Source organism: Scyliorhinus torazame, chromosome 6 (genome assembly GCF_047496885.1).
Source record: "Scyliorhinus torazame isolate Kashiwa2021f chromosome 6, sScyTor2.1, whole genome shotgun sequence".
In the NCBI taxonomy this organism is placed as follows: domain Eukaryota; kingdom Metazoa; phylum Chordata; class Chondrichthyes; order Carcharhiniformes; family Scyliorhinidae; genus Scyliorhinus; species Scyliorhinus torazame.
The window spans coordinates 286,541,066-286,559,023 of record NC_092712.1 but is presented as its reverse complement, the minus strand read 5'-3'; the positions used below and the strand labels follow the sequence as shown (position 1 = coordinate 286,559,023).

The following is a 17,958-nucleotide window of genomic DNA, read 5'->3' as shown; positions in this document are numbered from 1 at the left end:
TTTGGGGGATGAATTACCTGCATGCCTGTTTTCGGCATCTCTCATCTTCCCCTGTTTGTTAGTGCATCTTGTAGCCCTGGGAGTGTCAAAGGCTTGGAGTTGCCTTGGAACAAGTGAAGACCGGGAAGAATTGTTCGCCCTTGTTATACCGCAGCACGGTGAAGTTTGTAAGTTCGGAACAGGTATATGTATTAGCCTCAGGCTGTGCCGCATATAACCTGAATGGTGAAAAACGCCTCCAATGGTACCACCATGTAACGTGCCGGTACGTTATTTGTTGGAGTGCCTGCTCACTTCATGTATGGATGTGCTGGTCATCCTTCTCATCTGACTGTATAACCTGGCTAATCATTTTGTGGATCTTGTTTTTTTATGATGTTTGGTACACTTGTTAGAATGCTGTACCTGTCTGGCCTCTGGTTGTGGCATCTCATTATGTCGAATCACCTGTTCTGGCCATTGCTTTCTACATAATAATAATCGCTTATTGTCACAAGTAGGCTTCAATGAAGTTACTGTGAAAAGCCCCTATTCGCTACATTCCGGCACCTGTTCGGGGAGGCCAGTATGGGAATTGAACCCGCGCCACTGGCCTTGTTCTGCATTACAAGCCAGCTGTTTAGCCCACTGTGCTAAAACATGCCACACATTTTGCACACAACTTGGAAATCTGGGCAATTTCTGGGTGCATGTATGCTACCTGCATTGCTTGCTAGGCTTTTCTGCATTGTCTATCGTGCCAATGGTGAACAAATTACACAGAGCCTGTAGACTCTGTTCTCTCAGTAGTCTGGCTTCATACTTGTGTCTGCTTTGAAGTAGGGCTTTCATACTGTAGCCTTTGGGTTGGTCCAAGAGGTCTTTTTGGGAGGCTCTATGGGGGCAGAAGCCATCACAACTACACTGATTATAGTGTCAGCCAGCTCTGCTTCATTAAAGTAACATTCACAACCCAGACCTTTGTATCTCCTTACAAATTGATCTATGGTCTCCTTCGGTTGTTGCCTAAAAGACTTGTACTCAAGTTGGTATATTCTGATATTGAGCTTCAACATTAATTACTCTTTGAATGCTGACCATATTTTATTCAGATTCGTGATTTGAAGTCATCTTCTGACAAAACTTAAGTGTTTCAATCTGTGGAGGTCCATGTTGCCCATCGCAACCTGAACATGCATGGCTTGATTATCTGGTTCAGAAATATCCAGGTGCAGAAAACACAGCTTGTATGCATTGCCTGAACAGAATGAACTCAGAGGGAAGGTCTGCTGTCTTCCAGTTGATTGTTGGAAATTTCATGGTCATCCTGTGACTTCTGCAGGACTAGTAGGAATATCTGTGACAGGAACACATATCCGGGCTCTGACAGTCCTTCAGATCTTCTTCCCGAAAGAACATTAGTGGACCCAATGTGTTTTCTACAACAATTGATTAGCTTTCAAATCCAGATTTTATTAATTGTCTCCAGAGTGTTAATTTGGGCCTCTGAATCACTAGTCCAGTGACATAACCACTTCCCATCGAATACAAACATACAATATTAACTAGGAGGCTATGTAGAATGACTCTGATCTGTCAGAGTGCTACTCTGTTCTGTCTACAGAGTACATTGGACTATTCATCACACACTGTCTCATGGTGGATAGTGATGGACAGTATTTTTAGATATGCTCCCTTAAAGGTACATTACAGCATCTCCCTCTCTTTAACTTAAACAGGAAGAATGAAAAAGAAAATCTTGCTTTTATACAGCACCTTGCATGTCCTCAGGATGTCCTGAAGTAGAAAAAAGTGAATGAATTGCTTTCGCGCGTAACAATTTTCACTGCTGTGTCCCAAAAACAGCACTGAGGTAAATGGACAGTTTGGTGTTGAGTGAGAATACCCTTACCATACTTCAATAACGCCATGAAATTCCTTACATGCATCTGAATAAAGCAGACAGAGCCTCAGTTTAACATCTCATCTGAAGGATAGAACCTCAACAGTGCAGCACCCGCTCAGTGTTGCACTGAAGTGTTAGCCTAGATTATTTGTTCAAATCTTGGAACAGGCCTCGAAGCCACAACTTGAGTGTGACCTACAACCTTCCAACCCAGCAGGTAAGTAAAAACTTGCCAATCCCAGTGCCACTGCCTCCTCCCTGACTTCCATTAATCGGGGAAGTGGAGTGGAACTATCATTTCTCATTTTCCACCCCTGTCCCCAGCGGGAAATCTCAAGGAGGCGCCACTGGGTTAAACATACTTTTCCTCCTCCGCTCGTCCTCTCCCGCTTGCTTTATGCTGGATCTCTGCTCCAGACTCCAGGGATGTTGGGATCATTGTGTACAAGGGTGTCTGCCCAAAAGTCGGCTGGTGAAGCAAAATAAACCAAGATGAGCTATCTGACTCATGAGTGTGACAGACATAAATGAACTGTTTAGGCTGTGTCAGAATGATGTAACAACTGTAGCGAATAAACTGAAAAAGACCCACTTGTTATTAATCTAAGGCTGTTCATAATATGATACAGAAGTATTGTGATAGATGTTGAGTGTGTATGACTGAAATCTGTGGGTTTTTTGATTGTGCGCATACTTCTAATGAGGCACTTATTTCTCTGCATTGATTTCCAATCCCCAGGACAGCATTCTGAGCATAGCTCTTCAGATGGCGGGTTCTGCAAAGGAGAGATAAGGAACAGGATACGCAGAGTGGCAGAACAACCTCCTCTCAAGTTGGATGACACACCTAGGGTAGGTGCACAGAAATCTCACTTACCAAATGACCCGGTTCCCTGTGTAACGGTGGCTTACTGCACTTATTTGAGGATGTTTCTTCAGAATCTGACACTAATTGTTCTATTGGATTTTAGTATTTTCCTGTCAAGCATTTGAACTGCAAAAATGTAATCTCGTAAAACAAAATATGTTAATAGCACCCATAAGCATTGAAAACACTGGGGAATCTTTAACTGATTTAAAAAAATCATTTATTGGACAATAACCTATTCTGTAATCATTACTAAAACAAAATTGTAGGAAATGATTACCCTGCACCTATCAAAGGAAAATAAGCTTCTCATCTCATTTTATTTTGGTGGCATTTTTAAAAAAAATGTCACTATTTTTATCATGTCTGTATGCTGGAATAAATCCTTTCCCAGTTCTTGAATTGCCTGAATTATCTTGATCAGACATGATGTGGAGATGCCGGTTTGTTTCGAATCACTAGCTTTCGTAGCGTAGCTTCTTCATCAGGTCCTAGTTCCAAATAAACCTGTTGGACTTTAACCTGGTGTTGTAAGACTTCTTACTTGATCCGACAGGAAGTGGTCTGGAAAATATTCTAAAGGTAATGAAGTGACCTTTCTGTTTGTGCCGATGCAGGATGGGTCCGCACCTTTTCATGTGTCCCTCCACATTTTGACACCCCTCCATTGTTTCTTATTTCCTTTATCAAAAACTACCCCCTCCCCAGCTGACCCCACCTCACTTTGTCTTTCCAAAAAAACCGTGCCTTCTTGCTTAGCGACCCGTGCCTTAACCAAGGCAGCGCAGTAGCACAAGTGGCTAGCACTGTGGCTTCACAGCGCCAGGGTCCCAGGCTCGAGTCCCCGCTGGGTCACTGTCTGTGCGGAGTCTGCACGTTCTCCCCGAGTCTGCGTGGGTTTCCTCCGGGTGCTCCGGTTTCCTCCCGCAGTCCAAAGACGTGCAGGTTAGGTGGATTGGCCATGATAAATTGCCCTGAGTGGCCAAAAAGGTTAGGAGGGGTTATTAGGTTACGGGGATAGGGCTTAAGTGGGTCGGTGCAGACTCGATGGGCCGAATGGCCTCCTTCTGCACTTTATGTACTATGTTTCTGTGTCTATGTTATGTAATCCACATCTGAATTTTGACAATGAACACCATCAGCCACTCGGCAATGCAGCCGAAGTGCCTGAGTGCCAGGCTTCCTGTGCCTGGGTGCCAGGTTTCACATAAGAGGTGGGGTGAGGGCGGGGGGCGCTCGAGGTCCCGGAAGAGATAAGTTGGCTGAAGTGGGTGTCTGGAGGCTGCGGTGGGGAGGCTGAGGGGAGTCGAAAGATCAGGGTTGCTTTTAAAAATGAATAGTCTTCCTGCACTATCATGCTGAGCTCGTCACTGCAGGAAAAGTTCGTCAGCGAGGCCAAAATAAATGGCTTAGTGTAGCCATCTGGGATGGCCACTTACAACTAGGTACAGAGAAACTCGCAAAGCCTAGCGGGTAAAATGGACAAGGCAAGACTCAGGCAGGCTCAGAGCCTGAAATGTATATTTGCAAGCAAGAAGTCCAGACGGTATCGAAACTCCGACCAATTAGCATTTTAATGGGGCCAATTAGCATTTGATGGCCCATCTTCACCAGAACAAAGGACTGGTACTCAAGCAACCGGGACAGTCCCAGACATTTTGGCGCCACTCCCTGTTCAAGGGAAGCGTAAACAACAGGGTCAGTGACCGCTTGGGACACGCCCAGCCATCCAGGCCCCCACCCATTTATTGATTAGGAATCGAACGGAGTGATCAGGGATCACCCAATTAGTGGGGTTCAAACTGAAGGACCGCCCAAAAGAGTGCGAAAATCCCCCGAGTATAAGAAGAAGAGTTCACCACATATTCGCTCTCTCTTGGACCTGGCGCCCCGGCCACGACCATCTCCAAGTGCAGCAACACCAGAAGCAAATACAAGTTCAACGCTCGCTACCAGGCGGATGAGCCTAGCTGAGCAGCAGTTACTCCTTCGGACCCAAGAAGATCCAGAATCGAACAGCGGCCACTGTTCTCTGACCTAAGCCGGGTGCCCGAAGTTAAGTACAGGTTGTCTTAGTCGAGAGGTGTAGTTAACTAGTAGTATTTATGTCGCATGACTAATTGTGTGTAAATAAAGTACCCTTGAACTAACTAACTGGTGTTTGGCTCTTTGATCGATAGCCGGTTGAAACTTGTGGTGGTATCATTCGATACCTGGCGACTCTAAGCATCAGAATATAGATAACATAGAAAGAAGGGCAAACTCACTGATTGCCATAATTGGAACAGAGCCACAGAAAGGACAGAGTAAAAGAGTAAAAGAAGAAAAGGCAACAATAGTGCCGTGAATAGCGTGGCACAGAGAAACAGGCCGCGAAATGCACCCGAAACCGAACTCTGAACTTTTTCCATTGAATCGCGCCCTTAGAATTTTAATGTCAGTTGTAATTCTTATCGTCACCAAATACAAGCTTTGTAACATGAATAGGCCAAAGTTTTTCAGCCATTGCTGCTGGTGGGACTTTCCAGACCTGCCAATGGCAACCTCCCGGCACAGATTCCTTGGAGGTGAAGGAGGTAAAGAACGAGAAAACCTGCTCGTAGAATCCCTACAGGCAGAAGGAGGCCATTCGGCCATCGAGTCTACACCGACCCTTCGAAAGAGCACCCTACCTGTCATAATATCCACTCATGTATATAATGAGATGCAGACAGGCAGTGATTGACACATAGGATGACCAGTAAGCATACAACACAGTGCAGCCAATCACCAGACAGGACACCACCACTATAAAGCCAGAGGGCACTAGGTTTCCCTCTCTCTCGGGACCCATCTACTGAGACAGTCAGAGTCCACGAGCTAGCACAGTGCAAACACCATGCGGTAGCTAGTAAGTCTGGTCAGGCTAGTACAAGGTAACTAGTCAGATCAGTATAGTGTCGACCCACAGCTGAATAGGTACAGCAGTTCATCTAGTTGAATAAAATAGTGTTGGATCTTCTCCTGTGTTAGACGTCTGTTTCTAACTTCCCTGCATCGAGTGCAGTCCACATCAAACCAACCTGCCTAACACATCATGGTACCAGAGTGACATTGATCTTGACGGACCTACCTCGGGTGAATCAGCATCGACCAGCAAGTAGCCATCCAGCCAAATGGAAAACATCCAGCCTCTTCCGCAACTCCGCATCTCCGGCAACCTCGGCGCCAACTGGAAAATCTTCAAGCAAAAGTTCCTCATGTAAATCGAGGCCTCCGACCTCGAGGGAGCATCGGATACCAGGAAGATCGCGCTATTTCTCCCCACTGCGGGGGACCACGCCATCCATATCTACAATTCGCTTAAGTTCGCCAACGGCGAAGCCAAAACGAAATTCAAAACAGCCCTGCTGAAGTTCGACAGCCACTGCGACATTGAGGTGAATGAGAGCTTTGAATGGTACATCTTCCAGCAGAGGCTTCAGGGTAAGGATGAACCTTTTCAGGCCTTCTTGACCCATCTCCGCATCCTAACGCAGTCATGTAACTATGACTCGACGGCTGATTCCATGATCAGGGATCAGATCGTCTTCGGGGTCCACTCCGACTCCCTGCAGCAGCAGCTCCTTAAAATCAAACAGTTGACCCTCTCTGTCGCTATCGAGACGTGCCAAGAATCGTTACTCCCACATCAGGGCGGCAGAAACTGCAAAGCTGGCCACCCATGAGGCAGAAAGGGTGCAGGCTATTGCACAGATGCAGGGCCTGAGCATCGAGGAGAGTGGCCGTTTTGCGCGCTTTGCTCGGATCCCTGCGCATGTGCGCCACGACCGAGTGGACGACGAGACCAAAAACCCGACTGCGCAGGTTCGCACGTCAGCCGACCGCACTGTGCATGCGCGACGGCGCACGAATCGCGCTGACGTCAGCGTCATGACGTGTCCAAATTGTGGCTTCGCCCACTTAAAGCGGCAATGTCCGGCAAGAGGACGCCGATGTCTCCAGTGTAGCAAGCTTGGCCACTATGCAGCCCTCTGCAGATCTACTCCACCGCTCAGCAGCCAGCGATCCCAGCTGCGGCGCAGAAGTATCCGCTCAATACAACAAGGCATGCCAGATTCTGATCCCGACAGCCCAACGGACCCTGATGCTGACTGCCTCAAGTCTCCATATCGGGTGGGCATCATAACCACACATGAGCTGGCCTCCACCACACCTGCGCAATGCCTCTCGATCCTCAGTGTGGATCCCGACGACGAGTGGTGTGCTATCCCCACAGTTAACAAGGCTCGCATCCGATTTAAACTGGACACCGGCGCGTCTGCGAACCTCATCTCACAATCCGACCTCGACACCATCTGGGCCCGACCAAGCAGTCTTCCACTGGCCTGCCAGCTCCTTGACTACAATGACAATGCCATAGCTGTTAGTGGCTCGTGTCAACTAGGGGTATCCAACAAGGCGATCAAGGCAACATTACAATTTGAAATCGTCAGGCCTGACGGGGCGTCCCTGCTCGGTGCTCGAGCCTGCAAGCTCCTGAACCTAGTTCAGCGAGTCCACACCATGTCATCGTCACCGGCAACGGCCTCGCCCGATGGAAATTTGCAAGCCGACATAGACGACATTATCACGCAGTACCACAGTGTATTCGATGGAATGGGCATGCTCCCGTACTGATACAAGATACTGCTCAAGCCGAACGGCACCCCTGTAATCCATGCACCACGCCGGGTGCCGGCGCCCCTCAAGGATCATCTGAAAAAGCAACTATAGGACCTCCACGACCGGGACATCATCTCAAAGGTCACGGAGCCAACAGACTGGGTCAGCTCCATGGTCTGCGTTAAGAAGCCACCAGGGAAGCTCCACATTTGCATTGATCCCAAGGATCTAAACCGCAACATCATGCGGGATCACCACCCGATCCCGTAGCGTGAAGAGTTAACCAGTGAGATGGCTCATGCCAAATTCTTCACTAAGCTGGACGCCTCCCGGGGTTTTTGGCAAATACAGCTGGACACATCCAGTCGCAAGCTGCGCATGTTCAACACCCCGTTCGGCCGCTACTGTTACAACCGCATGCCTTTCGGCATCATATCTGCCTCCGAAGTGTTTCATCGCATCATGAAGCAGATGATGGAGGGTATCGAGGGGGTACGAGTATACGTGGACGACGTGCTCATCTGTTCCACAACGCCCCAGGAACACATCGCTCGCCGCAAGCAGGTCTTCCAGCGAATTCATGAACATGGTCTCCAGCTCAACAGGGCCAAGTGCCCATTTAGTCAATCTGATATAATGTTTCTAGGCGACCACATCTCGCGGCAGGGTGTGCCGCCAGACGCCGACAAGGTCTTGGCAATCAACGCCATGAAGACCCCGGAGGGCAAGAAGGCAGTCCTCCGCTTCCTCGGGATGGTCAACTTTCTCGGGAAATTCATTCCCAATATTGCGTCCCACACCACAGCCCTCTGCCATCTCGTCAAGAAGTCAACGGAATTCCAGCGGCTGTCCACACATGAAGCAGAATGGCGTGAGCTGAAGGCAAAGCTCACCACAGCCCCAGTTCTAGCATTCTTTGACCCAACCAAGGAAACCAAGATATCAACTGATGCAAGCCAGGACGGCATTGGGGCGGTGCTCCTCCAACGAGATGACTCCTCGTCCTGGGCTCCAGTGGCATATGCCTCCAGGGCCATGACACCCACTGAGCAACGGTATGCCTAGATTGAAAAGGAGTGTCTGGTTCTCCTGACAGGAATAGTCAAGTTTCATGACTACGTTTACGGCCTTCCGAAATTCACGGTGAAAACGGAACACAGGCCTCTAGTCCACATAATCCAGAAGGATTTAAATGACATGACACCTCGGTTACAGCGAATTCTTCTTCGACTCCGCCGCTATGACTTTGAACTTGTCTACACGCCAGGCAAAGAGCTGATCATTGTAGAAGACCTATCCCGGTCCATCACCACACCGTGTGAACAAGGTGACTTCATCTGCCACATAGAAGCGCAAGTGCAATTGTGTGCCACCAACCTCCCAGCCTCTGACGAACGGGTGGTCCAAATTTGTGAGGAAACAATCAAGGATCGTTTACTGCAGCGTGTGATGCAGCACCTTACCCATGGATGGCAGAAGGGACAATGTCCCCAATTCTTTAATGTTAAAGACGAGCTGACGGTTGTGGAGGGAATCCTGGAACTCAACAGGATCGTTATTCCTCAAAGCATGCAGGCTATGGTGCTGGGTCAACTCCATGAGGGTCACCTTGGAGTCGGGAAATGCCGACGCAGAGCTCGGGAGGCGGTTTACTGGCCGGGCATTAACCAGGATATTGACAACAAGGTCCTCAACTGCCCCACCTGTCAGAAGTTTCAACCGGCTCAACCCAAGGAAACACTGCAACAGCATGAGATCGTGACCTCTCCGTGGTCCAAAATAGGTGAAGACCTTTTTCACGCCAAGGGGCGTGACTATGTACTCCTGGTCGACTACTTCTACAGTTACCCAGAAGTGGTGAAACTCCGACCTCACGTCGAAGGCACTAATCAAAGCCTGCAAAGAAACGTTCGCCAGGCATGGGATACCGCTCACGGTCATGAGCGACACCGGTCCTTGCTTTTACAGCCAGGAATGGTCTGATTTTGCACAGTCCTACAACTTCCATCACGTTACCTCCAGTCCCCACTACCCGTAATCAAACGGGAAGGCCGAGAAAGGGGTCCATATTGTCAAGCGGTTGCTGTGCAAAGCTGCAGACTCAGGCTCCGACTTTAACCTGGCAATGCTGGCATACAGGGCAACCCCACTGTCCACTGGGTTGTCTCCAGCGCAGATGCACATGAATCGCACTCTGAGGGCCACAGTTCCGGCCATCCATGTTCCAGACCTTGACCACCTCACGATACTACAAAAAGTGCAGCAGTCCCGGGCCCAACAGAAGGTCACATATGATGCTCATGCCACAGATTTACCTGAGCTGGCTCCAGCCGATCATGTTCACGTCCAGTTGCCTGAGGGCGGTTGGTCAGCCACAGCTGTTGTTGTCAAACAAGTTGCCCCGAGGCCTTTCATTGTTCACATGGCTGATGGCTCCCTGCTACGGCGCAACAGTCAGGCATTGCGAAGAGTTCCACGCCCACCACCTGACCACAGTGCTCCACTGGCTATCATGCTTCCTCCGGACGTACCCTGCCACGAGGCCACCGATCTGCCAGCGATCCTGCCGGCCCACGTGACCACCGCAATGCAGCAATCCCACCTCTCCAGTGCAGGCGGCTCTTGATCCACCTCTGCGGCGATCGACAAGAATTCATTGCCCGCCACAAAGACTGAACCTGTAGACTGAACTTTTGTAAATTTTTGTGACTGAATCCATCGACTTAACTCTTGTAAATATTGCTTAGTTTGCCATGTATCTGTACTATCGACACCTTCCCATGTGCTACGTTTGTTCAATCACTGTTTGTATATAGTCAGGCATATATATATATACACACACCTCAGTATTTATTTAACTCAAAAAAAAAGGGAAGATGTCATAATATCCACTCATGTATATAATGAGATGCAGACAGGCAGTGATTGACACACAGGATGACCAGTAAGCATACAACACAGCACAGCCAATCACCAGACAGGCCACTACCACTATAAAGCCAGAGGGCACTAGGTTTCCCTCTCTCTCGGGACCCAGCCACTGAGACAGTCAGAGTCCACGAGCTAGCAAGCACAAACACCATGCGGTAGCTAGTAAGTCTGGTCACTATTCAGATCAGTATAGTATCAACCCACAGCTGAATATGTACAGCAGTTCATCTAGTTGAATAAAACAGTGTTGGATCTTCTGTGTTAGATGTCTGTTTCTAACTTCCCTGCATCGAGTGCAGTCCACATCAAACCAACCTGCCTAAAACATCACTACCTAGGCCCAATCCCCACCCTATCCTCGTAACCCCACCTAGGAACAATTTAGCATGGCCAATCCACCTAACCTGCATATCTTTGGACTGTGGGAGGAAACCGGAGCACCTGGAGGAAACTCACGCAGACCAGGGAAGAAGATGCAATCTCCACACAGACAGTTACCCGAGGTCGGAATCGAACCCGGGTCCCTGGCGCTGTGAGGTAGTAATGCTAACCACTGTGCTGCCAACAGCCAATGGCAAGCCACTTCCACCACTACAAGACATGCCGCGGGCTCAGAGCACGGCTCCACCCTCACCCCCACAACCTTGGACATTGCCTTGAAGAAGGCTGACCAGAACCCAGCAAGTCTGGGGTATTCCCAGAACATGTGGGCGTGGTTGGCCGGGCTCCCTGGCACCATCCACATTTGTCCTCCGCTTCCGAGAAGAACCTGCTCATTCAGGTTCTAGTCAGGTGGGCTCTGTGCTCCACTTTAAACTGCAAAAGGCTTAGTCTAGCGCATTAGGAGGTGGATTTGGCCCTGCTCAGTGCTTCGCTCCAGAGTCCCCAACCCACTTCGTCCCCAGTTCGTCCTCCCATTTCCATCTAGTTTCATCCAGAGGTTGTCTTCCCTGTCTAGTAACCGTTGGTATATTATCCCACAGTTCCCACCCTCATTATTGTCCATGTTGATTAGCTCCTCTAGGAGAATGTCTCTCGGAACCCTGGGATACCTTGCCGTCTCCTTACGGAGAAAGTGTTTAATTTGAAGGTCCAAGTCCTCTGTCAGTTCGTCTATGGTTGCGAGTCTGTCCCCCATGTAGAGATCCCTAACTGCTAACGCCCCCTCCTCCTCTCTCCACTTTCTAAAGGTGGCGTCGAGTGTAGCCGGCGGGAATTTGTGGTTGCTGCAGATGGGGGCCATGGAGGGTATCTCGGTTAGACCAAAATGTTGCCTCATTATTCCACGCCTTCAATGTGGGTACCACCACTGGGTTGGATGTGTTCTTTGATGGGGATGGGAGTGTTGCCATGACAAGTGCTTGGAGGGTCATTCCCCTGCAGGAGAACTCCTCCAGCCTCACCCGTTCCATGGTTGGCTCACCTATCCATCCTCTCACCCTTTCGGCTGTGACCACCCAGTAGCAGTACTGTAGGTTCGGTAAACTAGAAAGGTTTTTTTCTCCTTTGCAGCATTGATTTCGGGATCCTCTGGTTCTTACCGCCCCACACAAACGCCAAAATCATTTTGTCTACTTTGTGGAAATAAGCCTTGAGGATGAAGATCGGTATGGATCTCAACAGGAAGAGGAACCTCGGTAGTCCGTTCATTTTTATTGTCTGCACTCCCCCCGCCAGGGTATGGGGGGTGCATCCCATCTCTGTAGGTCTGTTTTTATTTCTTCCGCTAGACTGGTCAGATTCCACTTGTGGATCTGTGTCCAGTCATGGGCTATCTGGATCCCCAGGTAGTGGGATTTGTTTTGAGCTAGTTTGAATGGTAGTCTCTCCAGCTCTGTCCCTCCTCTGTTTGGGTTCACCGGGAATGCCACGCTCTTGCCCAGGTTGAGTTTGCAACCCGAGAAGGCCCCAAATTCTCAGAAGTTTCATGATTGCTTTCAGGCCGTTCTGTGGGTCCGAGACGTAGAGGAGCAGGTCATCCCCATAGAGTGGCACCCTGTGCTCTCTGCCTCCTCTTTGTAAACCCTTCCTGCTTTTTGAGTTTCGCAGAATGATCACCAGTAGTTCGATTGCCAGGGTGAACAAAAGTGGGGACAGTGGGCATCCCTGCCTTGTGCCTCTGTGTAGCTGGATGTATTCAGAGCTGATGGTGTTGGTCCGAACGTTTGCCTTGGGGGCGCTGTACAGGAGTTTCACCCATGAGGTGAATCCTGTCCCTAGTCCAGACCGCTCGAGCACCTCGATGAGGTATTTCCATTCGACTTGTGGCAGGTCTTTTCTGCGTCCAGGGAGACGATCACCTCTGGTGTTCACTCCCCAGAAGGGGTCATTATTACACTCAGCCACCGCCTGATGTTCGCAGTTAGCTGCCTATCCTTGACAAAGCCCGTCTGGTCCTCTGTGACCACCTCTGGTATGCAGTTCTGGAGTCTCTTGGCCAGGACCTTTGCGAGTATCGTCTCGCCTACATTTAGCAGTGAGATGTGTCTATGTTATCCACATTCCATCAGGTCCTTGTCTTTTTTGGGTATCATTGATATCGTGGCCTGTGTTAGCGTAGGAGGCAGGGTGCCCCTCGCTAGCGAGCCTGCAAACATGTCCCGCAGGTGCGTGGCCAGGGCTGGTGCAAATTTCTGACAGAAGTCCGCCGGGAACCTATCGGGTCCTGGAGCCTTCTCCGCCTGCATGGAACTGAAACTCTCCATGATCTCTCCCAGTCCTATTGGTGCTTCCAGCTCCCCCCACCTATCGTCCCCCACAACTGGCATGTCCAGTTCATCAAAGAACCGTTTCATCTCCGCGTCCCTGCCAGGAGGTTCGGAGGCGTACAGCCCTCAGCAGAATGTTTCAAACATTTGGTTGATCTCTTTTTGCTCGATTACCAGTCTGCCTCTGCTATCCTTCACCTGCCCTCTCCCCCTTGTGACTGCCTGCTTTCTCAGCTGGTGAGCCAGTAGGATGCCAGCCTTTTCCCCGTGTTCTAGAAGCTCCCCCGTGTCTGATGGAGTTGGTGCACTGCTTTCCTGCTGGATAGCATGTTAAAGACCATCTGTAGCTTTTTTTTCTCCGCCAGAAGCTCTACAGGCGGGGCCTCGGAGTATTTTCTGTCGACTTTAGTTGGTGTCTGGCCACCCTCTCTTCCCTACCTCTTTGCGCCTTGTAAACTATAATCTCTCCCCTAATCACAGCCTTCAGTGCTTCCCAGAACGTGGAGGTGATACGTCCCTGTTCCAGTTACTTGTGATGTACTCGCCTATGACTTGTGATATTTGTGGCAGAAGATCTTATCAGCCAGTAGGTCCATGTCCACTTCCAACCTCCAAGTGGGGCGATAGGAACGGCCTGTCTCCAACCTCCTATCCATGTAATGTAGAGCGTGGTTGTAGATAACTATTCCGCTCTCACTCTTCCTCGAAGCACCGCTTTCCCCACTGCAAAGAAGTCTACTCTCGAGTATACCTTGTGGACTGGCGAAAAGAACGGGAATTCCTTCTCACCGGGGTGCAGGAACTGCCATGGGTCCACCGCTCCCATCTGCTCCATGAATGTTGCCAGCTCCCTAGCCATACCCATCCTTTTCCCTGATCTGGGGTTCGATCGGTCTGTCAATGGGCCCCCCCCCCCCCCCCCATGATCAATCGGTACATGTCAATGTCAGGGATTTCCGCCATACACATTAACCGGGACTACTGGTGTCCATCTAGGATACCGCTGACCATGACGTACCGTCCTCATTGGTCCGTATCGCAGTGAACCTCGTCCTCTTACTAATCAATATGGTCACACCCCCTAGCTCTCGTCCCGTAACAGGGTTTCCCTTTGTTAGGCGGCCGTCCAAAATGGCCTTGGTCACCATTCTCACCATGAGACTGGGCCCCTGCCCTCCAGGGTTATCCTTTGTCCAAGGGGCACCCAACATGGCCACCAACTGTGTATACGCCACATGGGTGCGCCCCTGCACTCCGGGGTTTCCCTTTGTTGAGGGACCCTCCAAAGTGGCTGCTTGCGGCGCCAACTTGTTTCCTCAACGTGTTCCTCCCCTGTCGATGCCCAGCTCATTTTTCATTCTCTGTTCCTTTTGTGTCCCTTCCCCCCCCCCCCCCATTCCCCCCCTCTCTGTGTTCCCCCCATCCCCTCCTCCCCCCGTGCTTCCCCCTTCCCCGTCACTGTGCCTCCTCTCCCCCCTCGACCAGGCGATGCAAGGTCGGTGAACAAAGCTCAAAGCCACAAGTGAAGTGCAGGTTGCCAGGTGCACATCGCTTATATGCGGTTGTGAATCACGTCGGCACACTATTCCGTAAATACTCCTTGTAGATTTGGATCCATGTCTGCTGGTGGCCATATTCGAGATGTTGGATTCGCTGATAATACAGTCTGTGGTGAAGCCGGATGTCTTTGCCTTGCCTCGTTGATAGCCCGGAGGCGAATTTTGCTTGGGTGCAGGTCTCTTACCCCGCCTAATACCTTTGCTTGACTGGGTGACCTAATGCCATTTCGGCATTTGGAGAAGATCAAGTTCACCATCAGGGGGTTGGTGGAGAGGTTCTACCTCAGATAGCAGCCATTTATTTCCTTTTTTAAGGAGTTAATCATGGGTTTAAGTTAATTATGTTTTGTGTGTATTTTTGCCTTTTTTTCCAATTCTCTTGTGTTTTTCTGTTTGATTGTTTCAGATTGTTTTGATCAATGTGAAAAATTCCTCAATAAACATTTTTGTAAGTGAATCACACTGGCCTAATTGGGTTCAGGTGTGGCCTTTTGATCCAGTGCAGGAGCGTGATTCCACTCAGCTGCCTTGACAATGAGCATTCATGACAGTCTAATGCTTTCAAATGGAGTGTCCAACATGGCGTGACGGGAACAGCATGCCGCAATTGAGGGTGGGAGCGGATGATCACAACCTGTTTTTACACCAATGGAAAATGTCTATTTTGCCCCCACAACCTTTACCCCTCAACCCGCAAGTATGAGTGGGACTAGAAATTCCTGGCCACTGTCCATTCGTATAAAAGAAAGGAGAAAGACTTGCAGTTGTCCAGAGCTTTTCCACAACCTGAAGACATCCTAAAGCACTTTAGGAAAAATCTATAAGTTACGCAGAGTTGAATATTTCAGCAGTGATTGTATTGTTCTTTTTTATTTATTCATGGGACATAGCGTCACTGGCTGCCCATCCCTAATTGCCCTTCAGCTGAATGGCTTTCAGAGGGCATTTAAGAGTCAACCACATTGCTGTGATTCTGTAGGCCAGACCAGGTAAGGATGGCTGATTTCCTTCCCTCGAGGACATTTGTGACCCAAATGGGTTTTTACGACAATGATTTCTAATTTCCAGGCTTTTATTGGCTATGCAGTGGTGGGATTTGAACCCTGGAGTGTTGCCCTGTGTCTCTGGATTATTAGTCTAGTGAGAATACCATTGCGCCATGCCACCCACCCCCTTGTTACATGGTTAAAGCACAAGAAAGGGCATCGCTCTATGTATTCACATGGACATTGGTTAATTTAAAATGGCTTTTGTTATCTTTTTAATATCCCATCACAGAAAATGTTGTTCCTTGGAGCTGTGGGTCTGACCACTCAGAGCAGGAAAGAAGAAGTCAAATGGCAGAAGATGAGAAAGCGCCGCAGGATGCTGAGAGAACGCAGCCCACCCCCACTTTATTTAGAGAAGAAACGACACCCTCCTCTTCCTCCCCCTCGGGTTTGTTCTATTATCCACTCTCCAGAAGAACTGAACAGGGCAGCTGATTTTGAGGAAAAGAAGCAATTTCTTGCACTCTTCAACTTAAAGCATTTGACTGCAGCACAGAGAAAAGGTGGGTAAACACATCCCATCTTCTGTAAGTGTGAATTAGTAATCCATAACAGACTAGATTGAACAATAAATGGGAAGTGCAATTAGGTGTCTTCTTTTTTCTTTCTCCACAATCTTTTTCAGTAACCTCTGAATAAATGTGGGGTACGTGGGGGGCACGTTAGCATCATGGCTAGCACAGTTGCTTCACAGCTCCAGGGTCCAGGTTCGATTCCTGGCTTGTCTGTGCAGAGTCTGTACGTTCTCCCGTGTCTGCATGGGTTTTCTCCGGGTGATCCGGTTTCTTCCCAGAGTCCAAAGATGTGCAGTTAAGGTGGATTGGCCATGCTAAATTACCCTTAGTGTCCAAAAAGTTTAAGTGGGTTACGGGGATAGGGTGGAGGTGTGGGCTTAGGTAGGGTGCTCTTTCCAAAGGCTGGTGCAGACTTGATGGGCCGAATGGCCTCCTTCTGCACTGTAAATTCTATGATATGAAGTGCAGGGAGAAAGAATAATGTCACTTTTCCTGAACCCTCCTTTTCCCACATTGGCATTCAAAATCCTAACCAATGTTTATTCTATCCCAAAATAAGATGAGCAGTAAGTTTTGGCATTATTGGCTTTCAAAGATAGCTCAATATCATCACAAATATATATTTTTAAAATTAGTTTACGGGATGTGGGCGTCGCTGGTTAGGCCAGCATTCAATGCCCATTCCTTAGTTGCCCTTCAGAAGGTGGTGGTGAGTTGCCTTCTTGTGATGTAGGTACACGCACTGTGCTGGTAGGGAGGGAGTTCCAGGATTTTGCCGCAGCGACAGTTAAGGAACGGTGATGTACTTCCAAGTCAGAGTGGCGAGTGACCCGGAGGGGAACCTGGAGGTGGTGGGGTTCCCAGATATCTGTTGCTCTTGTCCTTCTAGATGGGAGCGGTCGTGGGTTTGGAAGATGCTGTATAAGGAACCCTGGCAAGTTACTGCAGTGCATCTTGTAGCTGGTACACACGGCTGCCACTGTTCGTCGGTGGTGGAGGGTTAGAACGTTTGTGGAAGGGGGAGCAATCAAGCGGGTTGCTTTGTCCTGGATGGTGTTGAGCTTCTTGAGTGTTGGAGTTGCACTCATCCAGGTGAGAGGAGAGTATTCCATTACACTCCGGACTTGTGTCTTGTAGATGGTCAGGAGGGATCAGGAGGTGGGTTATTCGCCGTAGGATTCCTAGCCTTTGACTTTCCCTGGTAGCCACAGTATTAATATAGCTAGTCCAGTTCAGTTTCTGATCAATGGTAACCCCCAGGATGTTGATTGTGGGGTATTCAGCGATGGTAATGCCATTGAATGTCAAGGGGTGATGGTTAGATCATCTCTTGTACGAAATGGTCATAGCCTGGCACTTGTGTGGTGCGAATATAACTTGCCACTTGTCAGCCCAAGCCTGGATATTGTCCAGGTCTTGCTGCATTTGGACATGGACTGCTTCATTATCTGAGAAGTCAGGAATGGTGCTGAACATTGTGCAGTCATCTGCGAACAACCCTACTGCAGATCTTATGATGGAAGGAGTTCATTGATGACGCAGCTGAAGATGGTTGGGCCTAGGGCACTACCCTGAGGAACTCCTGCAGTGATGTCCTGGAGCTGAGATGATTGATCTCCAACCAACACAACCATCTTCCTTTGTGCCAGGTATGACTCCAACCAGCAGAGAGTTTCCCCCCTGATTCCCATTGACTCCAGTTTAGTTGGGGTTCCTTGATGCCAAAATAGGTCATAAATCTAGGTCAAGGCATTTGTTTATTTCCTTTTGTTCCCACTGCCACCTCACTGCTCCTTGAC

General features: G+C 49.2%; 1 protein-coding gene across 2 annotated transcripts in view; it reads left to right on the top strand.

Moving 5' to 3' along the window:
- The window catches only part of LOC140425478 (genetic suppressor element 1-like), a 386,277-nt gene that overhangs the window by 322,667 nt on the left and 45,652 nt on the right, over positions 1-17,958 (top strand). For both annotated transcript variants that reach the window (XM_072509792.1, XM_072509793.1), the window contains 2 exons: positions 2,625-2,737; positions 15,874-16,147. In XM_072509792.1, coding sequence (XP_072365893.1) covers positions 2,625-2,737; positions 15,874-16,147 — 387 coding nt within the window. The remainder of the gene's footprint in view (positions 1-2,624; positions 2,738-15,873; positions 16,148-17,958) is intronic.